A 19,419-nucleotide genomic window follows, 5' to 3' on the forward strand; every position below is an offset into this window, starting at 1 on the left:
CCAACCCCAACACTTGAGTCATTGATACTAGGGCGGTAGAAGCACATACTGTGGGGACCTGTATTGTAGAGGCAGAGAGCTGAGAATAGGATGTAATTATTTTCTGATCCTGTGGCTGTATTTTCTTATGGTGATTAATGCCTGCATTTTATGTAACTTGCGTTGTGTAAATAACCCTGTGGCCTTTCCCTTCCCGTGCTGGTTGGTGGCTCTGAGTTAATGAATGGAAGCGGGGCCTGGAGGTGGACCTGGGGGCTGGGCTAACGCGAATTTTGCTGCTGAGCTTCCTAGGAGACGCTTGCTGCTGCTGACACTTCCTCCCATCGCTGCTGCCTGCCTGAGTGAAAAGTCATCCATCTACACCCTGACCTCAGCCCCTGCCAGCACTCCTCACCGAGTCACGCCTGTCCCACTCCCTCTGCCCTGCATCCCTTGCGGGCTATATTCGGGAACCACCTTCTCTGGCGTTGCCAATGGAGCTGTACGGAAAGGTAAGGCAAGGGGGCAGCCCTCCCAACCGATGCAGCGTCTCTCTCCTTAGCCAGTCTGGCCCTCTGTTGTCTTGCCAAAGTATCCACCCAAATAACGGAGCTGTGTTCAAAAAGCTAAAAGCTGGGGCAAGGGGGGGGTTAGACCCAGATCCCCTTGGCCAGCTGAAATGCGATCACCTTGGGAAACAATGTACAAACACTGGTAGCACGGTGCCTTGTAGGGAGATGGTATGAGAAGGAGCGCTAGGTCCCCGGCACTGCTGGACCCCTCCCCGCCCTTGGCTGCTCGGTGGGGCTACTCATCCCGCTCGGCCCCTTCCAGCGCTCCCCTTGGCTGAGCGCGTAGCGCCAGCGCCTCTCGGCCCAGGCGCTGGACTGGGCAACACCCGCTCTAGCTTCCCCGGCGCCTCGGCACGCGGGGCTGGAAGAGGAGGAGGAGGAGGAGGAGAGAGGCGGAGCCGTGAGCACGGGGAGGGGGCGGGGCCCGCGCTGCGCTTTCTGGGAGTTGTAGTTCATGCCCTTCCCGGATTGCCTTTGCTCGCTGCTGCTGAAAGGAGCAGCGCGGACTACAGCTCCCATGGGCGGGCAGGGGGCGCCCGGCCAGCCGTGGGAGCGGCCGGAGGGACAGCTCCGGTGCTGATCCCGCCGCCGGTTTGTTAGCAAACGCTGGGGAGCGGGCGGGGCGTGCTGTGGCCGCGCTCGCTGCTCGGCTGGACCCACGCGGCGCGGGAGGCAGCCAAGGGACGCGGGCGGAGGATGAGGCACGAAGCTCCGGTGCAGGTACCTCGCTGAAGGGGAGCGAGTGGAGAGCGAGCAGCTGCACGCTGCCTTCCTGGCGCTAAGGACACCCACGGGGTGGCGGCGGCGGGGGGGACCGCTTGGGCCAGCCGCAGCCGAGTGATCGCGTTAGCGGGTGGTTACTTTGCGCTGCTGCGCAGAGCGGGGACCGAGCCCTTGTCTCGTAAACGCCGCGGGGACTTGGGCTCTGGGGCTGGGAGCGAGAGGGTGTAGCTTTTGAGCCCCTCTGCGATGGAAGGGAGGAGGCGCACCCCACATCGCCTCTCCGGACGGCTCTCCCTGCTTGCCCTGTGCTTGGTTGTTGCCTGGGTCAGTGGCCCGCTCGCCTCAGGGCGATCCGCGCCCATCGAGGCTTTTGCACAGCTGCGGCGACACAGACTGCAAATAATTCCCATTCCTGGAGGCACGCAAGTCAAACACACGGCTGCTTGCTGCCAGTGCCATTGCCCACCCAGCCGGCGCTCGCTGCTGGAAAGGCATGGGGTAGCTGCACGCACCCCGGCCCTGATGTGCTTCTGTGCCGCTCGCACGCTGGGGTAGGGGCACAGGAAAGCCCTCGATATTCGGTGACTCCAAGGGCTTCGTTTTCTAGCCAGCCACCGTGGTTGTGTTACTTTTTGAGATTTATGATCAGATATGTGTGCTGCATTAGGAAGCGCACCAATCGCTTCAGATATTAAGGTCCTTTGTGAATCAATCTAAACTCCTCTGTAAGTGAATTAATTATATGTTGTTGGGTTGTTTTTTGGGGGGGGGAGGGTGATATGCAGTGCTTTCTTCGCTGCATGCAAAGCAAGTTAACTGGAAATGGCCATCTGTTTATTAAATGGGCAGTTATCCATCTGCATCAAAGAATGATGTTGATAGAATTTGAGATAAGAATAGGATAGTCCTTTCTTAATTGTTTTTGTGTAGGGAAAAATCTATCTCTTTGCACTGGAGAAAGAGACGGATATTGAGATATTATTAATTGACATTGTCGTGCACTGTTGTTTTGATAGCCTCGGGTTAGTTGTTTTAAATCCATTTATTTGAAATTACTTAATTCATTTTAGTAATTTGTATTATTTATTTATATTGTCATAGCGTGTAGGAGCTCAAGTCATGGACCAGAACTCCATGGTGTACATCTAAACGTAGGATTTTTAATGGAAAATCAATCATGTTTACATTAGTAGCAATCAATCATATTGATGTTATATAATTTAACCTCTTTACAGTTGTGCTGTAAGTTAAGTTTTGAAGTGCAGCCATGGCAGCATATGTTTTCTCTTTCAGTATTTGTGGTATTGTTGCTATTATCTTGTGTTGCTACTGTAACACTAGTAGAACTTCAACATGAAGGGGGTGAAATATGCATCCCTTTTAATATAAACGTACAAGAAGGCAGCTAAAATAATGGGTAAAACTGCTGTGAATCCCACAATTGAAGCTGTATTTATTTGACTTCAAAAGGTGAATAATAAACCCATAAACCTTTTTTAGATCAATTGCTTATATGTCACATACTGAAATCTTTCAGCCAAAGAGGCACATTAGAAATAAGCTAATCTACCGTAAGCATTTCTATCAGTTTTCTGGCTAAGGAGCAGAGTTGGTTAAGATGCTGTTTAAAATACTGAGTTCTGTTTGGTTAGTACATGAGTATTTTCACTGTGTTCTTTACACTTAAATATGTTTACATATTAAAATAATATTTTGAATTAAATGGTTTTAGAGATTCTTTTGCAGAAAAATAGGTTTGTATATTACTATGAAAACAGAAGATTTTGCTTGTCAGTGGAAGAAAGTGAATGTTAGGTTCCTATTGGATTAATTATGTATCACGGATGTTAGATTTATTGAGCAAAAGCTTGTTAAATAGTTATAGAAACAAAATGGTTGTACAAAACCAAACTAACTAAAGACAATTGCAAAGAAAGAAAAATCCAGGATCTGTAAAAATATATTTGTCATATTATGTTAAAATCATATTGATTTTTATGTGAGCAGGCAAATATGAGATTGTTACTGCAAATACAATTGTCCATTGTTATAAAAAACAGTGGAAAACAGTACCTTAGTATAAAAATGACAAAAAGGAGCTATAAACAAGTGTAATGTTTTTTCTTAAAGGTTGGTGAAAGGACAAATAATGTATATTTCAGCATGTCTCATCCAAAACTATAATTGCACAGCATCTGGGTTTCTCCAAGATATGAAAATGCAATCAGGCAGATTAATTCAGATTAGTTGTCATTTCCATTTAGAGGCTGAAATTCAAATGCTTCTTTCCACCATCCCCAACATGTTTAAAAACTATTCTTATTAAATCTTCAAGCAAAATACAGTTCTGCTGTAGGGTCTTCTTCTAAAGAGACATTTCTTTTTCTAACTCTAATTTAGTACAGTTCACAGTCCTTGTCCACATGAGATTTTGGATTGACTGAACTAATTGCCCGCTTTACTTATTTTATCTGTAAAGGAAGACTTTTAGTTTACTGGTTTCCTGTCTGAAGCACATGATATATCTCTTTCTTTCAGCTCCACAGCTTTATAAAACAGTCTATTATAGAGTAAATGTAATTCTCTATTGCTAAAATCTCTCAATTTCAAAGAAAAAGGAAGAATGATGAATTGTGTCTATGGATCAAGAAGAAAACCAAGTCACCAGGCAGCATAAAAACTAGTTTTTCCATTGCAAATCGACTAATAATTAAACACATAATATGAAAATATAATAAAAGATGAAATATTGGGCCATCTCAGTGGTACTGATCTTTTGTGCATACACAGGATCCTTGTTTAAATCCCAAACACAGTCTATTTGTCTTTGGGCCAGCGAGGTCTAAGATGCCTGGAAAGGAAGAACTCTCAGTGCTTGTGTATAAAACTATATGCAATATACCCATGTGCACATACATCACTGTCCTCTGCCGGATGGAATCAGGAGTTTGTGACGATTTTTTATTACCATTTTAGTCACAAATTTAAAAAGAAAATAGATATCTTAATATTACTAACAGCTAGGTGGAGGATTGTGGTTTTGAAAGCAATAGTGCTGAATTCTGTTCACTGTGCCACATAAAAGCAGTGTGGCTGGCGTGTGAGGTGGCTGTATGTATGCAGCCACGGATTGTGGGAGGTCAATAAGCATACATTGTTCAATCCTGACTTATACAATTGATTAAGGAGTGGCAATAAAGGCTTGAAAAGGAGTTTTGCCTGGTTAGAATCATACTGGCTGAGATTTGGGACTTTGATGGGAGGGTTAGACTGTTATATTAGTGATGAGTAAACGGATTTGGAAGAAATAGAAGTGCTAACCTCTTTTCAAATATCATAGACTCATAGAACTGAAAGGGACCTTGAGAGGTCACCTAGTCCAGTTCCTTGCACTCAGGGCAGGACTAAGTATTATCTCGACCATCCGTGACAGATGTTTGTCCAACCTGCTCTTAAAAATCCCTAATTAAGGAGATTCCAACACATTCCTAGGCAAGTTATTCCAGTGCTTAACCACTCTGACCGTTAGGAAGTTTTTCCTAATGTCCAACCTCAACCGCTCTTGCTGCAATTTAAGCCCACTGCTTCTTGTCCTATCTTCAGAGGTTAAGAAGAACAATTGTTCTTCCTCCTCCTTGTAACAACCTTTCATGTACTTGAAAACTGTTATTGTGTCCCCTTTCGGTCTTCTCTTCTCCAGACTAAACAAACCCAAATTTTTCAATCTTCCCTCATAGATCATGTTGTCTAGACCTTAAGTCATTTTTGTTGCTCTTCTCTGGACTTTCTCCAATTTGTCCATATCCTTCCTGAAATGTGGCACCCAGAACTGGACACAATACTGCAGTTGAGGCCTAATCAGCACAGAGTAGAGCAAAAGAATTACTTCTCATGCCTTGCTTACAATACTCCTGCTAATACATCCCAGAATGATGTTTGCTCTTTTTTCCCAACAGCATAATGCTGTTGACTCATATGTAGCTTGTGATCCACTATGACCCCTAGATTCCTTTCCTCAGTACTCCTTCCTAGGCAGTCATTTCCCATTTTGTATATGTGCAACTCATTGTTCCTTCTGAAATGAAGTACTTTGCATTTGTCCTTATTGAATTTCATCCTGTTTACTTCAGCCCATTTCCCCAGTTTGTCCAATTCATCCGCACACTTTATAAGTGTACTCTCTATGCCATTATCTAAATCATTCATGAAGATATTGAACAGAACCAGACCCAGAACCGATCCCTGCAGAACCCCACTCATTGTGCCCTTCCAGCATGACTCTGAACCACTGATAACTACTTTCTGGGAACAATTTTCCAACAAATTATGCACACACCTTATAGTAGCTTCATCTAGGTAGTATTTCTCTAGTTTGTTTATGAGAAGGTCATGTGAGACAGTATCAAAAGCCTTACTAAAGTCTATCATAATAGACTCACATGGAACCTTTTTGTAAGGAGTGTTTTGAATTGATAGAAGTATTTTCCTTGTATTTCCCAAAAATTCTCTCTAGCTTTCCTGATATTCTACAAATTCAACTGGAAGGTCTCAATAGTTCAAGCATTTTTCCCCCTGGGCTGGCTGCTGCATTCAGGGTTTGTATGATCCTGCACCCTGCTGGAATTAGAGGCATGCAATGCATTCTGGGGCACACTTGACCTCAGGAGGCCTCAAAACATGTGAGATTAGAAGATGGCATTTGGCTTACCAGGGAATGCCAGATCTGCTGAGTCCCTACCAGGGATTTGGCAGGTTATCAGATCAGAACAATGGACCTATTGAAGCTGGTTGAGCTCGGGAGGGAAGCGGGGTTAAGAAGAAGTCAGTAAAAGCAATGTGTGAATTTATCTCTACCATGGAAGAAAATAAGCATATTTTCCTCAGAGCTTTTCACGTACTGCTGCCACCTGTGATGGTTGTGCTCATACAAAAGTAAACAAAAGAAGGCTATGCTGGCTTCTGCTGCATTAGAAATACATAAAAACAAAATGGAGAAGGATAACAGCAGAAGGGAAAAGGAAATGCTATTTCCAAGCTCCTTTGAGACTATTACAAAACTGTGAGAAATAAAGCCAAATAAAAGCTGTAAAAGTACAGCAGTTAACATGGTCACGTGTCTCTTGGCATTCAGCAAAACTATCCAGTCCTTCCCAATTTGTTTTCCTATGTTGTTAACAGAAAGTTAATGTTGTTCCTGGAAAGATGCGTGTAAAATTTTCCACACATTTTAAATGTCATTGTCGGATCTTGATTGCCTGACTGGCTAGGGGTATGTTCACATATTGTACATTGAATGTTTAGTTGCAAGGGTGGGTTTCTTGCTGAGGATACAGGCATGTATTTCTGTGCTGTGGACTAGACTTCTCCTCAGAACGTGTCCGTCTCAAACAACATTAGTGGAGCCTCTTACAAATATTGTGAAGCTGCCCTCCATGACTTGTTGATAGGAGGAGCAAACAGAGCCAGGTACTTGCAAACGTGGCTGCTTTGCTGGAGAAAGCATATATTAAGGTCACCCATCTAATAGTAGTTTACAGTTCTAATAGCACCTCCTATCTGTAGCTATCACTGTGCCATACCTACATTAATGAATGAAACCTCAAAACACCTCAGAGGCAGGTAAACATCATCTGATATTGCTAAGTATTGTTATCTCCATTTGACATCTGGGGAAGCCGAGCCACAAAGAGGTTAAGGTCACATAGGCAGTCTGAGGAATAGAACCCAGAACTCCTGATTTCCAGCTCTATGCTTTAAACACAACACCATCCTTCCCATCATGATTATGCTAACCCACCATAGAGGGCGTGAAGGGATCTTGTATCTGAGGCTCCTGGTCACATTTTAGCCATTTTAGAAAAGAGATGGAGCTTGCACATCAAGGCCAGATTACTCAGTGATTTACATTCCATATAGTCCTGTTAGACTGGGACCGCCCAGACTGTAAGTCATGTCTGAACTTGACCTATCACTTAGACTCATAGACTTTAAGGTCAGAAGGGACCATTATGATCATCTAGTCTGACCTCCTGCACAATGCAGGCCACAGAATCTCACCCATCCACTCCTATAACAAACCGCTAACCTATGTCTGAGTTACTGAAGTCCTCAAATTGTGGTTTGAAGACCTCAAGCTGCAGAGAATACTTCTCATTACTGACACTGTTTTTACGATTGTTCTAACTATGACTATTAATAGAAAAAGTAAAGGAACCACAGCATGCCTTCAGGTGTGAGGAATTATCATATCAATGGGGTGAGTAGGAGGCTATTTCTCTGTAGTAAATAGTAGTAGTAATTCTTGAATCAGAGGGTGTCGTTACATATAGAAAGGCAATGCTGTTCTTTGAAACATTCTATAAATCATTATAACTGAAGAAACCAACCAGTGTCTGTCCTTGCGAGGGGGAGAAATGGGATTCTTCCCACACACAATAGTAGGCTTTGCCTTTCTCTTAAGAAAATATTATTTTTTATAATTATATAAAACAAAATATTTGTAAAATATATAAAGGAATGAGCCTAGGCTTGTCTTGGCCAATCAGGAATGTTGCCCTTTTCATCCTCTTTTGCATGGGGGTTTCATTCTGTGAAAGTGCAGTGTGTTCCATGCATACAAAGGCAAGATGAAGGGATAAGTATCACAAAGAGTTCAGGCGAACTCAGCCCTGCCTTAATGAGAGCATTGTTGCGCAGCCATCAGTTCTGTCTAGTAGTAGGGTCCTGTAAGGCTAAACAAAGGAACATGACTAAGTGCCTCGTTAGCATGGTGAGTGTCGCATGTTAAGCCATATCTCTTCAAAAACCCTCATTCAGGGATCAGTTCTTGACCCTACATTATTTAACGTTTTTATCAATGACCTGAAAGAGAACATAAAATCATCACTGATCAAGTTTGCAGAGGACAAAAATTTGGGAAGTGGTAAATAATGAAGAGGACAGGTTATTTGTACAACGTGATCTGGATTGCTTGGTGTGCTGGGCACAAGCAAACAATATGCATTTTAATAAAGCCAAAATGTAAATGTGTGTATCTAGGAACAAACAATTTAAGCTATACTTTCAGAATATGGGACTCTATTCTGGGAGGCAGTGACTGAAAAAAATTTGGGTGTCATGGAGGATAATCAGCTGAACGTTAACTCCAAGTGCGATGATGTGGCCCAAAGAGCTAATGCAATCTTTAGATGCATAAACTGGGGAATCATTTGGCACTGGTGTGATCACCTGCTGGAATGTGTGTCCAGTTCTGGTGTCCACAATTCAAGAAGGATGTTGATAAATTGGAGAGGGTTCAGAGAAGAGTCACAAGAATGATTAAAGAATTAGAAAACATGCCTTATAGTAATGAAGTCAAGGAGCTCAATCTATTTAGCTTAAGAAAGAGAAGGCTAAGGAGTGACTTGATCGCCGTCTATAAGTACCAAATGGGAACAAATAGTTTGATAATGGGCTTTTCAGTTTGGCAGAGAAAGGTACAGAGTAATAAAATCCAAGGTCTAGAAGTTGAACTAGACAAATTCAAACTGGAAATAAGATAATTTGTTTTTTTACAGTGAGAGTGATTAAAAAATAAACAATTTACCAAACTCATGGTGGGTAGTCCATCACTGTGCATTTTTAAATGAAGGTTGGATTTTTTGGAAGAGAGAGGCTGTAGTTCAAAAGGAAGCATTTTGTGGACGTTCTATGGCCTGTGTTATACACTTATATAGGAGGTCAGACTAGAGGATCACAATGGTCCCTTCTAGCCTTGGAATCTATGTTCTCAGCCCATGCCATCACACTTTTTTGCTTCGTATTTGTGGGACTAAGAAAACAGATGCCCATATGACTTGAGACTTACTTCTATGCAATGCAGAGGATTATGCCTACCGTTTATGCTGAGAACAGTACTGAATGGTCTAGTTCTTCTTATTAGGTGGGACTAGGAATGTTTAAAATATTTTAGATTCAGATTACATAGAGTCTCCTGATTTTGCAGGGGCAGAATCCTCTTTGTGGTTAAGGCACAGAATAGAAGTAGAGAGATCTAGGTTCTGTTCTGGTTTTGTCACACACTTTCCATGTGGCCTCAGGCAAGTCCACTGCTTTGGCTGTAATTTTGGCATGCCTGGGCATTCAGAGCCTGATTGTGGGAGGTGCTGAGTGAGTTGGACACCAAAAACTAGTGAATTCTTTTGAAAGAACTATAAAATAGATTTTTAAAAAAGCACCTAGTGCTCAAGCACTGTTATGCCATTAGTATGTATATATTTTAAAAAACTTAGATGCTCAGATGGAAGGTGCCATTTAAGTGCGAAGGAGAAAGTAGCAGATTTTCACTTCATCTTACAGAAAGGCAAACATATGAAGGCACCTTTTTTTAATTCATGTGCTTCTTACTCTGGTGGATCTAAAAGTATCTGCTGAATATTAAGTTGTTCAGTGAAAGAACAAGTTTGTAAGCTTTTCCCATTGCTAATGAAACCTGTGACAGGGCGGAACTCACCACCACAGCACCTCCTGCTGGCCATACTGGGAATTAGCTCTCATTTCACCAGAGCACCCTTGTCTGGTTGTGTCTCACCCGTCGTCACTCTCGCCTCCACCCCTAGGACCCACGTCTCTCCCCGGACCATGGCATCCTCTTCTGTACACCAGCCTCCGGCAGTGTCCCAGTCGGTCCTTTCCCCCCTTCCAAGGGACTGACGGTCCTTAGTCCAATGGCTTGCCTCAGTGGCAAACTGCAGTCCTGATTCTAGCTGCTCATTTCAGTGGCAAACTGTAGTCCATTCACCAGCCACTTCTCTCATTGCCAAGGGGAGGGGGGAACCTGGGCTCTCCCATTTCTTTGAGTCCCGACCCAGGGATCCTATAGCTGGCAGCCACATACTGTGCCTCCTTGAACTCTGCCATCTCCTTCCCTGGGCCACTTTCCCACAGTCCTAGCACCTTCTTCGCCTTTGTACCAGGGCCTCAGTCTGGCAGCACTCTGCTGATCCTGCCCAGAACTATTGGCTATTCCAATAAATCTTCTCCTGTCTGTCTGGCACTATAAGCCTTTTCCTCATTGGCTGCATCCCATGCAGCCTCCCCAGGATAGCTTTAGCCCCTTACCTTCCAGTGCGGGGCAGTCGCTCCATCACAGAACCCTATAGGAAATAACCTATTTTGTACATAGTTGTTGTGAATAACCGAGTGTCGACTTGTGTTCATGAGAAGCTCTTTGTGTTTTTCTAAAAGTAAAATGTATCTGATGTTTGACATCCTTTGAATGGTTTAAGCCCATACTCTAGGAAGAGATGTACCTAAAGGTACCACATTCCTGCACCCCACCACTTCCTGCAGCTCCCATTGGCCAGGAACGGCAAACTGTGGCCGCTGGGAGCTGTAACGAGCCATGCCTGCAGATGGTCAATGTCAGCAAAATGTCTTGTGGCCCGCAGTCAGATTACCCTGATAGGCCGCATGCAGCCTGCAGGCCACAGGTTGCCCACCACTGCACTAGGCTGTTTGGCATGTTGAGTTTTTGAAAACAGACAAATTTGCTACAGCCACTATCTTCTTTGACTTTTTTCTTCCTATTGGTGTATCTGGCACTGAATAAACATCCCTGGAAATGGAAGTCCTTTGATTATCCACAGAACAGAGCCCCATGAGCAACACAGGCAGTAGCATTGCCTTCACGCTCCGCTGCTAATGTGTCTCAAACCTAATAGCAAGGGAAGCTTTGTTAGGAATGAGAAAATGTATTTCATAGGGTGTAGTCGTACTTTGAGAAATGGGATATTTTGTATTTGAGAGCTTTTTGGGACCATAAATTCCCAGCAGTATGCAATTAAGGGGAGTGCTGTGTATCATTATCTGTAATTCTCCCATGCTTCCCACAAATTTGCCAAGCTCAGAAGTAGGAAATAAGTCATTTGCATCTTTTGCCTTCCACACTCATAGCTAGAATAAGTATGCATACTCTTAATCTCCAGAAATAAAAAGAGGAGTGTCATTCTAGTATGGATATGTCCAGTTTGCCCAGCACTCTGTCTGATGTATAGTACCTATGCTCCAGGCCATGAGCGTTAGATGTAATAGGCCAGGGAGGCTCTGCCTCCCCTGGTGCTGCCGCAGCTGCCAGACCCCTGGTTGCAGCGTTTGGGGGTGAAATTTTTGATTTATTTTGCACCATGCAGGTTCTGGGGAGGCTGGGGAGGCACATACCACCTCCTCCGCCACCCCGGAACCTGCATGGGGCATATCAAAAAGTATCTTCTGGGGGGAGGGATAGCTCAGTGGTTTGAGCATTGGCCTGCTTAAACTCAGGGTTATGAGCTCAATCCTTGAGGGGGCCACTTCAGCATCTGGGGCAAAAATCAGTACTTGGTCCTGCTAGCGAAGGCAGGGGGCTGGACTCAATGACCTTTCCAGTTCTAGGAGATAGGTGTATCCTCTGTTATTATTGGATTGGGTCCAGGAAGGGGAGGCACAGCTGTGGCCAGCCCTGGGCTTTTCCAGGCAGGGGGAGGCTTGGCTCAGGGCTTCGACCAGCCTGGCCAGGGCTCCTCCTCTCGGGGCTTTGGCCAGCCCAGCCCAGCCCAGCCAGAGCTCCTCTGGGCGGGGCAGGGAGAGGCTCAGAGCTTCAGCCAGTCCAGCTGGGGCTCCTCTGGGTGGTGTGGGGTGGGTAGGGAGGCAGGGAGTTTTTGGCTCTGGCTGTGGGGAGAGCATGGGTGGAAGGGGAGGAGCTAGGGGCTAGCCTCCCCAGAGTGGGGCTCCACCCACTGCCCATGCTCCTGGCTTCTGATTCTCTAGTGAAATGTCACTCCTCCAGAACGTCTATGACTCAGGCACTGTAAGAACCCATGGGCTGAGAACTAGGGTCTGCAGGGTTTGATGGCAGCTCTGCTTCCTTCCAGGGGCCCAGGTATGATCGCCACCAAGAGGAATTGAGAGACTAAGTTCTTCAGGAAGTCCCGTGCAAAGGGGCATGAGCAACAGCCCTCCTTGATTCCCAGATTGGCTGGCACACTGTATATAAACCAGGAAACCATTTCTGGGAGTTGTCTCAGCAATGCAGACCTCAGGTGTGCTTCTGCCTTACATGCTGCTTGTTGTTCCTTGCTGCAGCTTGCCTTGATCCCTGACTCTCAACCTAGGCTTTGCTCCTATCCTGGTTTACTCTCTCTGACCCCAGTGAAAGACCCTGGCCTGACTTGACCCCAGTTCTTGCCTCATCCGCTCAATTTGGTAATGGACTCTGATGCTGCAGTTTTCACCTGGCCTGGCCTTGGGTTGATCTCTGACCTTCCGCCCCATTACTGAACAGCTCAACACACCTGTATACTTTTAAGTGCAGTTGAGGATGATAACTCTCAGGTGATAAAGTCAAGAAAGAAAATGCCTCTTCTGCGGATCTGGAATTAGTGACCATTGGGTTCAGATTTATTCCAATTGGTATTCCAGTGATAGGTGGAGCCAGATGTGATGCTTTTATTAGATTTTGTATCTAACAGAGTACCCATGGTGAATTTACATCATACAGGCCATATCTTATGCTTTGTCAGATGGTGTTTTCAATGGTGATAGCTTGATGTTTTTGTAAACTATGTACAGCTAAAAGCTGTAAATGAGCATAAAGCTATAATTAAATAGATAAACAACATTTGATTTTCCTTTTTTGCATATGTTTACTAAGAATTCTAGTCATTTAAGATAAGGTGGAGCCATGAAAGTGTAAAGGTTTTGTTTGTATTTATTACAGAAATCAGGAAGACAAAAGATTATTGATGTGTGCTGTTAGTGATAATTATTGCTTTTCATCTTAACATCATTAAACATTACCTAATTAAGTCTCATCCTGACACACCTGCAAACTAAGTTTTATAAGTATTAAAGCCAGTATTTTCAAACTTACATGCCTAAAGTTAGGTGCTGACATTCACGTTTATTCACGAATCTTGGTTAATGGGAGCTGTGGGTGCTCAGCTGCTCTGAAAATCAGGCAGTTGGGTACCTGTGAGCCGGTGACATTCCCACCGTGCTCCAGATCTACACATGCTATATAAGGTCCCTTTGCTGGATGTTTTTTTTTAGTGATAACTCAGGCTGAAATTCATGTTATGTTTTCTTCCAAAGCCTGTTTAGTAGGAGATCCTACAGGAAACCCTAGCCCCACTTGTCTCTTTAATACCCTGGTGAAGTTGACAAGGCATACGCTTCAAAGCAAGTCAGCAGAATTTTTTCAGAAGCTTTGTTCAGGCCTCTGAATCCTGCTAACAGGGTGGGTCAACAGAGAGCCCTGCATCTTTAGGCAAGGTCATGGATCCAGTCATCCTACAGAAGTGTCTACATGTGGATTCAGGTGCCGAACTATAGGCAAGCAGGTTTGGGAGTTTTGATTAAGCTTCTTTAAATTTGCCATAAACAGTCAACATCAGCGTTTGCTGACTATCCTTCCTGTCTGAAACCACAATGTAGGTATACTGTCATTTGTATTGCCAAATCCAAGCATTCAAAAATCATATCTGGCCCCCAAAATAATGTGATTGGCTTAAAACTCATCAGATTCTAAATAATCAGGGCTTAAATTCTCATATAGTATTTCCCTGAGCCCCCCTCTTCTCCCCCAAAAAAATGCCATGAAAACTCCAGGGGGGTTGAAAATATTTACCAGAGCTCCCCTCGGACAGCTCCACTTGAATTTAAGCCCTGTAAATAATAATAAATGTATAACAGTGTTTTTCTTTCCTTTATGTTATTAGAGCCTTTAAGGCACACTCTGGTCATATTTTCTCAGAAGTGTGCCTTTTTATAAATGGAAGCTTGATTCTCATGTAATCACCTAACTCCAGGACTTGAAACCTTTAAAAAAAAGACTCAAGACTTTTGATAAAATCGTTAGAGTTGACAACACTGTGGGCACTTTTTACATAGATAGCAGAGGAAGTACAGCTCAAGACTTCAGCTTCAAAAATCCCTCTTGAACTTGAGAGAAAGGAGAATCACCATGAGCTGTGTTAGGTTTTCTATGTCCTCTCTTCCGGCCATCCAATAAAGGGGGAGACAATTACGAGCTTTTGAGTAGTTCTGATTCTGTCCACTAGAGGGCACTGGTGCAAACACAAATTCAGGCTGATACGTTAAAGCACAAGGAAAATTTTTCCTTTTTCCAGTCAGTCACTTCAGTGGGAAGTTGAGAAAAGGAGTAAAGATAATTATGATGTCTTACATGACCCACGTGCAAGCCTGTGAATATGTACATCACTTGTGTTCTAGAATGTGGGCAGAGAGGTGTCACTGGGAGACTGATGCGAGGCATCACAGTAGTGATTATTGAAAGTCTGTTCTGCAGCAATTAGCAATCCTGTCATATTCAAACCAGTATGTTAAAAACAGCTTTTCCAAAAAGTATGTTTGGAAGTCAAGAAGCCTGACAGTGTCCCTTTCAAGGTCAGGACAGTAATATCTGAAACATCTTTTGATTCCTCTGTTGAAAAAATTACTATTTGCTGAATTTATTTTACAGAAAATTTCCAGAACACTACAGTGGCACTATTGTAAACTGTAGAGTACTGAACTATTACTGTAAAATGCTATAATATTTTTATACACCCATGGTGAATTTACATCATACAGGCCATATAATTTAGTTTAGACTTTCTGATGATAATACAATGCTTCTGAATGTGTAAGTAAATCATTCACATTCTTAACTACAGATTTAAGATTCTGAGTCTGTCTGAATGGTCATGTAAGCCAAAATTTTCACACTTGGGTGCCTAAAGATAGGTTCCTAAATCTATAATTAAGCTTACAAATAAAAGTGCCCTGAATTTCAGAAGTGCTGATTGTCTGTAGCTCCCATTTATTCAGTTATCTAAGTGTAGATTTATGAGCCTAATTTTAGGGACCCCTCTTTGAAAACATAGGTCCCCGTCACCTGTAGTATTTTACTGTATGAACACTGTGCTGCATTAGCATTGTGTCCAAAATTCTATTACTGCATATAGAAGAAGAGACTGAAAGGGAACAAAAGAAAGAGACACTTTGTCAAAAGTATTTACCAAGTGGGTGAGAGACATTGTGATAATGAAAAGGGTAGTGGCAAAATGCTTTGGGTAAGAATCTAGCTATTACAAAAGACTGTGACCTTTCCACATCCAGTGGATTTCTTCGGATCTAAAATAGATTAAGATTATGGCACAAGATGACAAAAGCAAGGATTGCAAAATTAAGAAGTGAATATACTCCTGTGTTCTATGCTGCATAGTTACACACCAAAAAAAACCACTTTAGTTGCTTTCTTATCTTCCCCTCTCATATATAGAAACATATAGCACTTTTCTCCTGATTAATTTCTGTATTTTTATGGTAGTATGCTGTCACATTCTTAACATTCTGTGAATATAGATTTTTTTTGTATTATATTCAGAAATTGACCTGGTCCTTTTGATGGGGTTTCTGTTTATTATTATTATTATTATTTGGTTTGTTTTTTGTTAATACTGATCAACAGTGATATACCATACCTGATATACCATCTCCCTGATACTGTAAGTTTTTTGCTGTTATCTTTTGCAGAGGGAATTATTACCATGGATACCAGCATCATAAGAAAGACTTAGGGCCTCTGTGAACTTGTCCTTGAATTCATTCATATCTATTGCCAAGGAGTCCAATAAAATATAAATGCCTTTGATTTATAAAGTACAAAAGACGATAAAAAAATCCTTTTTATTTTGATTTACAGATGGCATCTGCTCAAGATTCCAGATATGGCCAGAAAGATACGTCTGACCAGAACTTTGATTACATGTTCAAATTGCTCATCATTGGCAACAGCAGTGTCGGGAAAACCTCCTTTTTGTTCCGTTATGCTGACGATTCCTTTACATCTGCATTCGTAAGCACAGTTGGGATCGATTTCAAAGTCAAAACAGTTTTCAAAAATGAAAAAAGGATTAAACTGCAGATCTGGGTAAGCTGAAAAACACGTATGTCCTCTGAATGTTGTGTGTGGTTGTGACACAATATACAGCTATTGATCTACCTCAGGGTATGCTTCTTTCCATGTTCTCCGATCAGGGCCGGCTCCAGGCACCAGCACAGCAAGCAGGTACCTGGAGCGGGCAATGGAAAGGAGCGGCACATCCGGCTCTTTGGTGGGAATTCGGCAGCGGGTCCCTCAGTCCCTCTCGGAGGGAAGGACTTGCCACTGAATTGCCGCCAATCGCGGCTTTTTTTTTTTTTTTTTTGCCACTTAGGGTGGCAAAAACGCTGGACCCGGCCTTGTCTCTGATGTAGATTATTTCTATTACTCTGTATTAATACATATGGCACAATACTGAAAAGCACTCAGCCAGATTTATTAAGAGCTAACTCCCACTGTAATCTAAACCTAAATACCTTTACAAATCTGGCCCGAGAGCTCTTTTCTGCATTATCCAATTGTCTAATATATTAAAACATGTGGTTATTTTTTGCTCAAATGCAACAGAATTCACATTCTGTAGTAGATCCCCTGAGAAATACAACAGGAGACATTCCTGGCATATTCACATGTGTACAAATGGACTATCTTAGATGTACATTAAATACTGAGGACTGTCCTGAAATACCGGTAAAGATCTGTCTCCTTCCCACAAAATGAAGGAAATACTGAATCCAGGAGCTACAGTAGAGGGTCTATGGAAAGACTTTTCCTTCCACTTACATGGCTGGAAAGGAGCAAACGTGGAAAACAGAAGAGATCATTTGACAGTTCTACTGGCTGGGAGCTTGCAGAAACCCTTCTGTGTAGATGGGGCTGTGCAGTTCAGGAATGGGAGGAAGCATGTCAGAAACAGGGAAGTCTGATGCCAGGGGGCAGGTGTTCTCTGTGGCAAGCTTCTCTCAGACCCCCAAGGATATTCCAGTGGATATTTATGCGGAAGTTGCTGATGCTCATAGTAACTTTAAGTCCTACTCCAACCCCTTTGCAGAGATTGGCATAGCCCAAACAGCGTAGACAATGTTAGCAGAGCTCCTAGGGAATCCATATTGCCAAGGCTGGGGAAAAAGGGCTGGACATCCCATTAGCATTAATGCTTCCTTTCCATGTAGTTTCCGGTGATCTGAGGATTTTAAAACCTTGCCTCAGGTCTCCTCCATGAACCCTCCCTAGTAAGTCAAGACCTACTGAGAGGAACATTGAGGCCTTGTCTATACAAGAAAAATGCCTCCTGTTAGAACACATTTACTAACATGATATTAAACTTGATTTCACCTTTAGGATGGACAAGGACAAGTCATGTTTAAAATCATTTTAGATGATCATTGTTAACCTGCAGTGCCCCAGGATTAACTATGACCTGACCAGCTAACACATTTTTGACATCATTGTAGATAAAGTGTATGAATAGGTTTTCTAACATGATGAATATCCCTGGGTAGATATGGTATATAAAGCCACCCATTCTTCTGTGGTCCCCCTGAGACAGGGCCGTATCATCTTTGTCTCTTAATTTCCTTGCTTTTATCAATTTAGGTCATATCCTTAACATGATTGTAACATACAATGCTGACATTAGTTAATTGCTTGCAGTGCATGCTCTTTCACAGTAATGACATGGCAAGCTCACAGCAGCACCTTTGGAAACTATGATGATTACTTGGTAATTCATGTTGACACAATCTCATTATCTCCCGATAATAGAGCAGTAAAATTGCATATCTATTATAGTCTTTATAAAAATCTCCTTCATCTTTTTAAAAAATCACAAAGTGGCCTCTACAATAGATTTAATTGGTCATGTCTCTCCTAGCAAAAGCTGCAACATTCGTTTACAACATTATAGTAATGTGTATAGTTTGACACCAACATATTTCTCATCATACTTCTTCAGTGTAGACCATGAATACGTACTTGGTTTAAAGCAGTCTATTAATCTAAATGAGCTACAAAGTGACATACAGATCTGGCTTTTGGAGATGCACTCTAGCCGCCTAGAATAAGCTTCCTGTTCTATCAAAACAGGCACCTCCATTGTTGTGGTGGTTTGTATTACAGTATCTGCGGAAGGCCACTGTACTGAGATAGGGGCCACCATTGTGCTAAGCACTCGGTGAATACACCCTATGAGACAACTCCTGCTCCAAAAGCTTGTAATCTAAATGGACAAGCCACACAAAGAGTGGGAAAGGAAACAGAGGGGAAATGACATGTCCAAGGTCACATCGTGGCAGTGGCAGAGCCATAGAACTTAGATCTTCTGATGCCTACTCTAGGGCTCTCTTCACTAGACCATGCTGCCTCTCGTCATTTGGTTGTATGAAACTTTTAATGCTGTATCTTAGAAAACCTTGTCACTGCACATTGAACCAATATAGTGTCTGTTATTTTAGATCTAGTGTTTTGCAGTATATCATTTGTGTTGCCCTAGGTATGCTAGAGTAAAACTGTATGGCTCTTGAACCCCTGAAGCCCTCATATATAATATCTCCCAGGAAACTATTCCAGGGAGCAAGATTTTAAATACATTTATTATTTTTACCTCCTCTCATAAACTGTATTGACAGCCATACTATTCTTGGTATGCAGTATCTAGATATGTAGCATCATACTGTATTGTACTTTGTTATTTTTATTTGACTACAGAATGTCTTTTTGAAATGAATGGTATTCCTGCTCCATTCATTTCCATTTCAAACGGCATGTTAGTAATGTTTCATTGACTACATGAATCACGGAGTTGGCTGAATCAGAGCAAACATGATCAGATGTTCTTTCTAGGGAGATATATGCATTGGCCTGCAATGCTCCCTTGAGCATCAGTGGCAAAACACTGTGATTTTAACATATATGAAATCAAAATGTGCTAGCAAATCTCACTTATTTTGACCAACCAAACCAAACTGGAAACTAAAAGCAATTTTTAAGTATCAGTTCTGAACAATGAGATGGAGACTAAAATGCTTTGCAATGAGTAGCATATGGAGTCCCACTATGCTGTTCTTGCGGGGAACTAAAATGTTATACAGGTCACTAGAGCCACCAAAGTCCCTTCTTGGCTTCCCCTTCAACTACCTGAAAGGGGATCCCAAAGAGGATGGCTCTAGACTGTTCTGAGTGGTAGCAGATGACAGAACAAGGAGTAATGGTCTCAAGTTGCCCTGGGGGAGGTTTAGGTTGGAT

General features: G+C 42.8%; 1 protein-coding gene across 3 annotated transcripts in view; it reads left to right on the forward strand.

The window, feature by feature from the left end:
• The first annotated feature begins 306 nt into the window (after positions 1-306).
• The window catches only part of RAB3C (RAB3C, member RAS oncogene family), a 239,913-nt gene continuing 220,800 nt past the window's right edge, over positions 307-19,419 (forward strand). The window contains exons 1-2 of one of the 3 annotated variants that reach the window (XM_050947159.1): positions 307-491; positions 15,997-16,224. In XM_050947159.1, coding sequence (XP_050803116.1) covers positions 474-491; positions 15,997-16,224 — 246 coding nt within the window. In that variant the 5' untranslated portion in view covers positions 307-473. Of the gene's footprint in view, positions 492-1,154; positions 1,272-1,538; positions 2,000-15,996; positions 16,225-19,419 lie in introns of those variants that run through there. The other 2 variants (XM_050947158.1, XM_050947160.1) reach the window with 2 other exon arrangements.

Source organism: Gopherus flavomarginatus, chromosome 3 (assembly GCF_025201925.1).
Source record: "Gopherus flavomarginatus isolate rGopFla2 chromosome 3, rGopFla2.mat.asm, whole genome shotgun sequence".
Classification (NCBI taxonomy): Eukaryota; Metazoa; Chordata; order Testudines; family Testudinidae; genus Gopherus; species Gopherus flavomarginatus.